Below are 9,790 nucleotides of genomic sequence, written 5' to 3'. Positions count from 1 at the left end.
TTTCCTATGATAGCTGTTGTAATCGCTTTGGTAGTTGCAGTGACCGGTTTAAATAATTCTTCCGCAGATTCTGCAAAAACTTCCCGAGATTCTTGTCGCTGCTGTAATTTTTGTCTGACGGAATCACGGACAGGAAGAAATTTTTTAATTGCTTCGAGACGTTCTCGAGCTAATCTAGTAGTGAATGCTTCTCCGATATTTGCCATTATTTATTTGTCCACGATTTAATTTCCTGGCGCGTTAACGTGCTCAACTTGAAAACTCTTTGAGTTTTCGAACTGAAAGTTCTTTTCCGCATTTGAATGCGAAGCATTCCCAGAGCAGCAGAGGGACTGTTGACTCCACCACGGATTTTTCATCATCGTATAAATTTTCAATCAAGTAAAAACAATTATAGTTTATAAGATAAACCCCGTAATTCAGCAAATAGACATCTCTATTGTCTATTTACTAAAAATAAGGGTTATTTTATCACAATAAGGGTTTATTTTATTTTATTATTTTTATAAGTGTTATTTTTACAAAATAAGTTGGTCTGTCCAGTCCCTCTGCTGCTGTTTTTATCAAGAACATTAGCACACGGTCGAGTGAAAACAATGATTTGCATATAAGAAGGGAGTATTTTGCCGATGCATTTTAATGGAATAGTTTGTGGTATGATATTAAGCAAGCACATAATGCTTCAGCTTTTACGAAATTATACCTCAACAGAGATTTGAATGAGCAATCCTAATTTTGTAACGAAATAACATTTACACGTGGTAGCCTTGTGTGTGTGGTGTTATTATTATTAATGTTCACACAAATTGTATAATATGTGCATACAAAAATCGTTTATTTCAATATCAAAAGTGTAACTTTGGAATAATATTTTTAAGAAATTGCCCTACCTTTTTGTTGGTGCTAATTTGTTAAATCTAACAAATACTGCCAAACGAATACATTATTGACTAAATGTATGTGGTTGTATCATTATTTTGTTTATTTAAAAATTAAGGCCATGATCTAAAAATGAAAGGATCTTCTTATCATATCTCTTTTATCTGTTAATTTCGTTGTGCTATCAATATCTCAAGAAAATATTCCGGTTTGTTAAACCATTACATTACCGCCCGAGTCCGAAGTTGGATTAGATCAAATTAACCAAAGTCTGGTACTCAGAACGACTTCACGAAACTTCTTTCCATTACCAATATAGATAAGCTTTGTGTAGATAGGCAGAGTACCAGACTAAATTAAGCACGGAACGAGGATAATTCAATGTGTTTGATTGGTTGAAATAATAACCAATGGAAACTATCGTTATATTAACTTTTACCTATTTATTTGTGAAGAGAATAAGCAAGCGTAGCAGAAGACTTCCAGTGTGCAAAGGAAACTTGATACTAGAATTTTCTCGGCTACAAGCAAAACATTAATGTGTGGGTAAAACGACATTTCCGGAGCAGAGCCCCCACGTATGCACTTTAAGCACGTAGCTTCAATTACCAAGTACTTTCTGAATGTACTGTGACACAGGCACAGCTCCTGCAGTGTTTAACTTCGGAAGATTTTAAAGTTCGATTTCTTTACCATCTTGCCCGTGCATTGGTTTTAATAATTACTAATATTTATCTTTCTCTCTCTCACTCACTTTAATAGTGAAAGAAAGAAAAATGTTTCTGACTTTCAGACATGTCATGTTATTATGTGCCTGCGTGGCATCGCAGGTTCTGGCCGAATTGTTCACATCCATGGCCCACATGCAGAAAGCTCTTGAGGCAGAGAGGGACATAGCATTGGAGATCCGACAACACATACGGGTACAAGAGGAGAAGTTAAAGAACTTAGAAAGGTACATTTTTCAACTCACTATTTCATTGATACGAAATATATGACGGCGTTGCAGTGATTAGTATAGAGATGGATCATCTGCTGTCTATCGTCATAATGGTCTTGTATGGTCATCTTTGGCAATTGTATTATGTATCGTCATTGCAGCTTCATTTGGTTCTTACATGTAGATTGTCTTATCTACTGTATTTTGGATTTCATAGTTTTATATATGAAACCACGTATTTTTAATACTGTTGTTGGCATTTGTAGAATTCATTTTTAACAAAGTCTATATGTACTGGCTTGTAAGTAGGGTCCAGCTGCAAAAAAAACAACCTCCATCATGATCTGCCATTGCATAATGTGTGCTAGCAGCTCACGGTTCACTTCTGTTTATTGTACTGACTACTTGTGACAAACTGCATAGGTCCTGATCAATGGTTCTGTGCTGTTTGCATAGTACAAGCTACATAGGTCATATATGCCCAACAATTTGATTAAAATCAGATCGCCGCTGTTATATATGAAGATCTGACAGTGACCGCTTAGGGGTCATCTTCTGGTAACCTATGTTATTACCATAATCGCTAATTGTATCAACCAGTCAGATGAAGTCTAATCTCTTTGTGTTTGGAGACAGAGCACTGTGGATGAAGAACATGAATTTGTACTGAACGGTTTTATTCATTTTCAGATTTTTAAAAGCTGCATTTTCATTGGCTAATTCAAAAGTCACCAGAACATCACCTATTCAATCCTGATTATTGATTCAATTTCTTAACTCTCACCAAGAAACTTCAGGACAAAATTTTTATATTGCTATGGAGTTTTACAGTGTAGGCTATGTATTAAAGCTGGGTCAAAATAAGAACACGTTGGGTGGAATCATTTCAATCAAGGGTAGTACAAATTTGTTCATCAGTGTGTCATCAGTGTGTGACATTCAGTCTGGATTGTACTGAATCACACCTTTAGATTCATTTCGTCCAAAAATATCTGGTTACTTTAACATTGATTTTGCCATGTGCATCTCTCAGGGCATCTAAATAATGACCTTCCATAGGAATATGGATTTATACAAATCCAAATGAAATGAATACTTGCAACTTACAGGTACATAGAATCAAATTCTAGAAAAGGACACCAATTACTGAAATAGTGTTGAATGCCTACATGACCCCAGTGACTTGTACTATAGTTGATCGAATGATGACAAGAATTTAGCTCTAATACTGCCTCTCCCTTTTGACTCGATTATTGTTTGTTTATGCATTATTGGATTGGACATTTTATATCAATGCACCGGTAATTACGTTTTTACTTTGCTTTGAAATTGTAAATACCAAACTCATTAAAATGTAATCCCAGTATGACAACACAGCAAAACAAACAATATAGTTCGATACTAATACCATAAAAGCCAAGTTGTAGTTTGTTTTGATGTAAGCGACCTTACACCATACTTGTCAACTTTCACAAAATTATGATGTTTATTCAGCTAAAACAAAAAACTAAAATTGATTGATGTTGATCTTAGTTGATCTATATGAGAATTTTATCCTTTATTATTACCATTCTTCATGAACATGTAAATTATGATGGTTATGTACCTTGTACAAATATCTTCCTTGGTTCCTTGTAGCTGAACACAAAACTAAAGAATGGCAAGGCAAAGTCATTAAGAACTATTGTTATAACATCACTGCCATTATTGTCACTGTTCTCAGTTGCAGAAGATTTTCATTCTTTTCTTTACAGTGCAAATTTTTTCACAGTAAATGAGCATAAGTATTCTTTTTATATTGGTGACACATCATTGTCAGTGTAATGTTCTCAGTTATTGCAATGAAAAAGGGTACTGTTATTGGGAGTCCATATTTCAATTTTTGCAATCCTTTAGGGTCAGTACTTGCCAGTTTATTAACTCCTGATTCATATCAAGAGGTATTTGCTTCCTAATTCTGCATCTACACAACACAGATAACATATATATTTTGGCATTTACAGGTGTTTGCCAGTATAATCTATAAAAAACTTGCCTTGGTATAATTCTTACATACACTTTATATGTTGAGAACATTTTTTTCTTGGTAGTGGTTGTTTTGATCCAAGTAATAAGCGGTATGAGCCTCACAAGCTGAAACACATGTATATTGTTAATGATTCATGAAATTAACCTCCAGTGTAACCAGATTATAATGGCTGCTTCATATGACATTCATAAAAGCCACATCCACCCACATAATTTAGGTTTAGGAAATTACTTGCCCAGACTTAATGGATTGCCTAAATAATATTTGTCCAGGAAGACAGTGTTGTTTAGATTTAAAAGAATAAACATACTAGTGTGTTAGTGATTAATCATCACTGATTCAGCATCATAAGCATCCAAGTATTTATTGTGTTACTTTAGTCTTGGGCTTAAATTTTTGATTGGGGGAAATGTCTTTCCCATAAAAGTCCAAAAGAATGAAATGTTCAGAACTGGTATTATACTGGTCAGCCAAGAATTGTAACATTGTCAAGATGGCAGTCCAGAACTCCTTTGAATAATTCTCACTAGTTCCAGAATAATATTATAGTCCAAGATATATGAGCACTTTCTGTTTTCACTAAACAGTCCAAACAAATGTTTTTCCTCTGCAGATGTCACTTTATTAGTGAACAGTACATGGGTGCATCACCTCATAGTACTTTTGTTTCACCTCCACACACTTCCTCAGTCTAATTATCTTGTTATTCTTGTTATTAAAAGTCATTTTGTATTCTTTTGTTGGTCATGCACTGAAAAATCACTCTTCCAACCTCATGTCAGCTATCAAATCATGTCACTCAGAAAATCTTTGATAATGGGATTCAACAAAAATCACTTGGAGCTCATTTGTAGGATGCGGCATGGTTTGGATGATGCACTCCTCTTGGAAGTCTGTCACGACAGCAGATTTATGTATGCATTAGTTGGGAGTATAGAGATAGTTTAATTACCCATATGCTGACAGGTGGTTTGGTAGTGTTCCACTGCTTTTTGATAACACCAGCCAAGTCAGACTCATGTATTTGGATGACTAGGCCATTTCCATAAAAACAATGTATTAACATAGTAACCCCAGGTGACGAGTTTACGTGGCAGGAGGTAGTAGCATACTGCTGAGCTCCATAGCGTCACGGTCATGTATGATACACTAAAATGGGTGGTATTATAGAAAGGTAGACAGATTTAGCTCTACAATAACACCAGATAATCTGGAAGTTCTAGTTGCACTACAAAATACAGGGGGAATAACCTCATTTTTGTGGAGCCGATTTTTTTCCACCCAAAATTTGCCTGTGGTTGGAATCTGATTTTGTGTCCAGATTTTAGAATTTTGGGTCTCAGATCTAAGATAGATGAACTTTTGCAAAAAGTAGGATAAGATGGGCAATTTAAATAAAGAGTGGTCTCAATACGAAAATTATGGGTCCTTTAAGCCCCCAAAAAATTCATCTTTTACCCTTCTGCTCATGCCCAAGCCAATAGGCAATGAAAAACGATGTTTCTAACACACCAAGGCATTATGTTATTGGAAAATCATCTGGAAGTTGATTTATTAGGATTATTTCAGAAAAGGCTTTCAAGATGTGTTTCCTACTCGAATATCAGGTGTTTGAAAACTTGCAACAAATGGAGGACATTGTCCCCTGAATGCCAAATTCTGGGTGCAGTGTTGTAATATTAATGTGCAAAATGTGGTTGCAGACCAGGGTCTGCATTTGTTCTACTGATTACTCCTTACAGATTGCATAAGACCTGGGCTTATATAGTTGGATCAATTTTTATTATGGGCATTTGTGGTATACAACATTTGCCCATTTCTGTACTTCAGATAAGATTAAAAACTTGAAAATCAGCTTTATTTGCCTCTTTTCATTCATCTGATTGGGATTTTCAGGTCAAATTTCATACAGCGCACAAGATTGAACACTGTCATAACCTGAACATATATATTGTAATGGCCTGTGTTACTAAAGATAGCTGTAAGAAGTTCTCTATCCTTGCATGATAAATGTCTGAGATGTAAGTCTTCACAGGACTGTCTGAGTCTAAACAAATAATCTTCTTAAGTTCATCAATTCTTAAGTTATAACACTGTGAGATGACTTTACCTCCATCTGGGCTTCATTTTATGGGAGCCAGCCATAAACTGGAGAAAATAGTAGTTAAGGAGGCCGTAAAAGGAGTGTTAAATTGATGTAAGCAATAACTTGGCTATTGATCCGCTCTCATCGACCAAACCTGCGTGAGGCAGAAGCAGAACTTGATGGAGTGTTCTATTATGGATGATGTCAATTATCTGTTTTAGGTTTTAGCATTCATTCCGTATAAAAGCTATGATTAACACTCAAAAGTAGACCTGATAAATAGTTGGTTAATAACAGTGACTGGTCTTTTTGGTTCAGACTTTAGCTGATAGTTATGCAAAAATGGATGAGAAATATGCATGGCCACTTTGCCTGATCTGATGATGAAGTGTTTTATGGTCTTCTCTAACTTGTATGCAATAACAGTACTTTTTTAAAATTTAGTTTCTTAATTATAAATCAATTGTCAAAATGTAACTTGATTGTCTGTCTTTACAATATCAATCTCTTACCCAGATATCTATAAAAAAAAAAAGCTATCCACCATCAAACAATATTTCATGAATGCTTGATATTTCAAGTTTCTATTCTTGGATAATTTATTAAAGCATTTTTTAAAAATTCTATTTTAAGCATGTTCTGATGGAGGCATTTCTAGATGATCTGCAGACTACACTTGTTTAATGTCAAAGTTCATGACAGAAATAATAAATAATTATAAATTGAGCTATTTTCTGCAAATGTCAACAAATAAAGAACAAAATGAAGACTTTTTCATAGAACACTGTAGCATAGGCCAATAGACCCATTTTGCGATATGCCATGTTGGAATAGTTGCCATTCCAAATTTTGCGAAATATTTAAGACCTGCCCTTCTCTAACTTTGTTTAGTTCATTGTCATGGCCATACTTAAATGCTTGAGAATTAAAGGTTGAATATAAATTGCTTTTCACAACACTCCCTGGATTGTTACTGTTTATTGCCTTCCCAACATTTAAAATGTTAGCTTTGTATGAGTTGTCTCAATATTTGAAATAATATTCAGCATATTTTATGCATACAGGTAATATATTTTTTTAAATGCACATATAAGGCAGGAATAAAATATTAATCTCCCAGCAGTGGTTGTCTCTTTTTGAAACTGAGAGATAATGTGAGATTATTTTCTAGTCTTGTTAAACTGGCCTAATAATAATAATAATAATGAGGACTTTATATAGTGCCTAATCTTTAGAAGCTCTAAGCACTTTAACATATAATGATATGATTACAAAAACAAACACCATGAAATTAGAAAACATTAAAAAACATGCTGAGAAAATTTAAGATAGGAAACATTATTAGGTCTTTAAGTTTGTTCTTGCAGTCGAAATAAGTGAGTTTTGAGAGCTGTCTTGAATGTGATCACTGTATCTTTGTGTCTAAGCTGGGCCCTGGTAATCAAAAGAACGCTGTCCATATGACTTTGTTTTCATAGTGGGAATAATGAGTATACGATTGTCAGAAGAGGAGTGTAAGTATCTTGCTGGTGTGTACACATGGGTGCGGTCAGATAGGTATGTTGGACTAGAGTCCGACAGTGAAATGTAGCACAGAGAACAAATTTTGTGTTTGATTCTGGATCGAATGGATAGCCAGTATAGGGTACAGAGCAGGGGGGAGGTGTGCTCTGAGCGTGGTACCTCAGTATGATCCAAGCAGCTGTTTTTTGAAGTTTCTGGAGCAGATATTGAGATGAACCAGGCAGAGTTGAATTACAAAAGTCCAGTCTTGAAAGTACTAATGAACACACAAGTGTTTTAGTGGCATCAGCTGAAAGATATTTGTGAATTGAGCTGATGCGTCTCAGCTCAAGATATGCAGCCTTGCACATGTTCATGACATGTTGGTGTAATGTGAGAGTACTGTCCAGAGTAACACCTAGGTTTCATACTGATTGTGTGAATTTAATGTTGGTGTTGCTGATATTTATTGTTTGAGGTAAAGGATGTGAATGATTAAGTCTTTGTGTTGTGATCAGAATGGCCTCAGTTTTATCATCATCATTCATCTGCAGCTTGTTACTTGTCATCCATGATTTCAGAAATGCACCTCTCTAGACCTTGTCCAGGCAATATAGGGATAACTGGCAACTGAACTATGTTTATCTATACTGAGTTTGTGTAAATTAGGCATACTTATTCTCTGATACTAAATAAGCACAATTTAAAAAAATTTGAAAGTATCATACCCATGAAAGGCATTTTCTACAGCCACATTCTTAGATAGTCATAGGCTTACATTGTATTTGTTTTCAAGTCCCACACATCTCGTTCATCGTCAAATAAGTGTTTTAATCGTCTAAAATCCCGACACAAAATCTGATTCCGACCACAGGTGAATTTTTGGGTGGGGAAAAATTGGGTCCAAAAAATGAGGTTTTTCCCTCTGTCTTTTGTAGTGCAACTAGAAATTCCAGATTATTTGGTATCATTGTAGAGCTACATCTGTCTACCTCCCTATAATACTACCCACTTTAGTGTATCATACATGACCTTGACTCTCCATAGCTCGGCAGTAGGTTACTACCTCCTGCCACATAAACTCGTTACCAGGGGTTAATGTTTTAATATATAAGGAATGCAGTTCTGTAACATATATATACGTAAGATAATTTTACTTGAACACTTAATAAACATTAAGTATATACTTGGCACATCAGAATGAACATTAATTGCTGTCCAGAATAACTTTGTGACTTGTTTTTAATTACAATAAGTTCCTTATGCTCCAAGAACATATAGAAAACTACCAAGAGCATATAGAAAACTAATGAAGCAGTATTTTTCTAAAAATTCTGGTGTTTATTAATTAATATATTTTTTTATCATTTGTTAACAAATAATTTGGTTTGTTGATGAGACATTTAACCAAATTTTATTTACCATTAACTGGTTTTCATTAGAATTTCATAAGAAAAGTTTTGATTGAGCAACCAACTACATTTAGTTGGGCAACCAGATTTTGCGTGTTTGAAAAGTGCTCCACTGCATGATGAAGTACAGTATGTTGTACTGATTTTTTTAGTTGTGAAGTCCAGAAGTCAATATTTTGTTCCTTACAGAATTGCCATTGAGATTGACCAACACAGTGCCAAGGTTTTAGAAAATCCAGAATATTACCTAGCCAACCCAGTGAATGCTTATCTGTTTGTCAAATATTTTACCTTGGACTGGGACAGAGATATAGATCCAATCCTCAAAAATAATACTGTTAACTCAGATGGTAAGTATATTACCTATATGATAATGAATAAGAATTCTTATTCCAAACTTGCATTGAGAACTGAAAATCATCATTGATGTAACATGCACAGTTTTATATTTGCAAAGAGAAACAAAAATTATAATTTTGAGATGGTTTTCCATATGAAGTAGATGAGAGCAATGTACAACCCTTGGTTTTGTCATTCATGCATATAAAAACATAATATGTAGAGCCTTGCTGTGTCTCGTTCTTTCTCTAGGTCTTAGACAGCAGTTTGGAGTGGATTTCATAGCACCTACCCCTGTTGGGATTTGGCTGAGTAGGATAACTTTGTACATGTACTTTATTTTAGTTTGGTTTATTGTTTTATGGTTGGTTTTTTACTGCTGAGGGAATTGTAGCAAAGTGCTTTGCCCATGGACACAAACAATAGCTAATCCAGGCAGATCTGATGGTGGGATTCAAACCTATACCTTATGGATTGCAAGATGTGCAAAACACTGATCATCAAATTTCCTGTACGTTATTTGTACATTCTTAGATAAGTTTTGCAGTTAGCTCATTTCTTTTACATGCTGTTAGATCTGGAATAATGAAATCTGGTGATGG

General features: G+C 34.8%; 1 protein-coding gene across 1 annotated transcript in view; it reads left to right on the top strand.

Moving 5' to 3' along the window:
- The first annotated feature begins 1,326 nt into the window (after nt 1–1,326).
- Nucleotides 1,327–9,790, top strand: part of LOC149803236 (prolyl 4-hydroxylase subunit alpha-1-like) — a 69,248-nt gene continuing 60,784 nt past the window's right edge. The window contains 3 exon segments of the mRNA XM_089952878.1: nt 1,327–1,716; nt 1,718–1,834; nt 9,039–9,199. Coding sequence (XP_089809004.1) covers nt 1,688–1,716; nt 1,718–1,834; nt 9,039–9,199 — 307 coding nt within the window. The 5' untranslated portion in view covers nt 1,327–1,687.

Source organism: Sinohyriopsis cumingii, chromosome 3, assembly GCF_028554795.1.
Source record: "Sinohyriopsis cumingii isolate HCF-2022 chromosome 3, ASM2855479v2, whole genome shotgun sequence".
Lineage (NCBI taxonomy): Eukaryota > Metazoa > Mollusca > Bivalvia > Unionida > Unionidae > Sinohyriopsis > Sinohyriopsis cumingii.
This window is presented reverse-complemented; position numbering and strand designations above follow the sequence as displayed.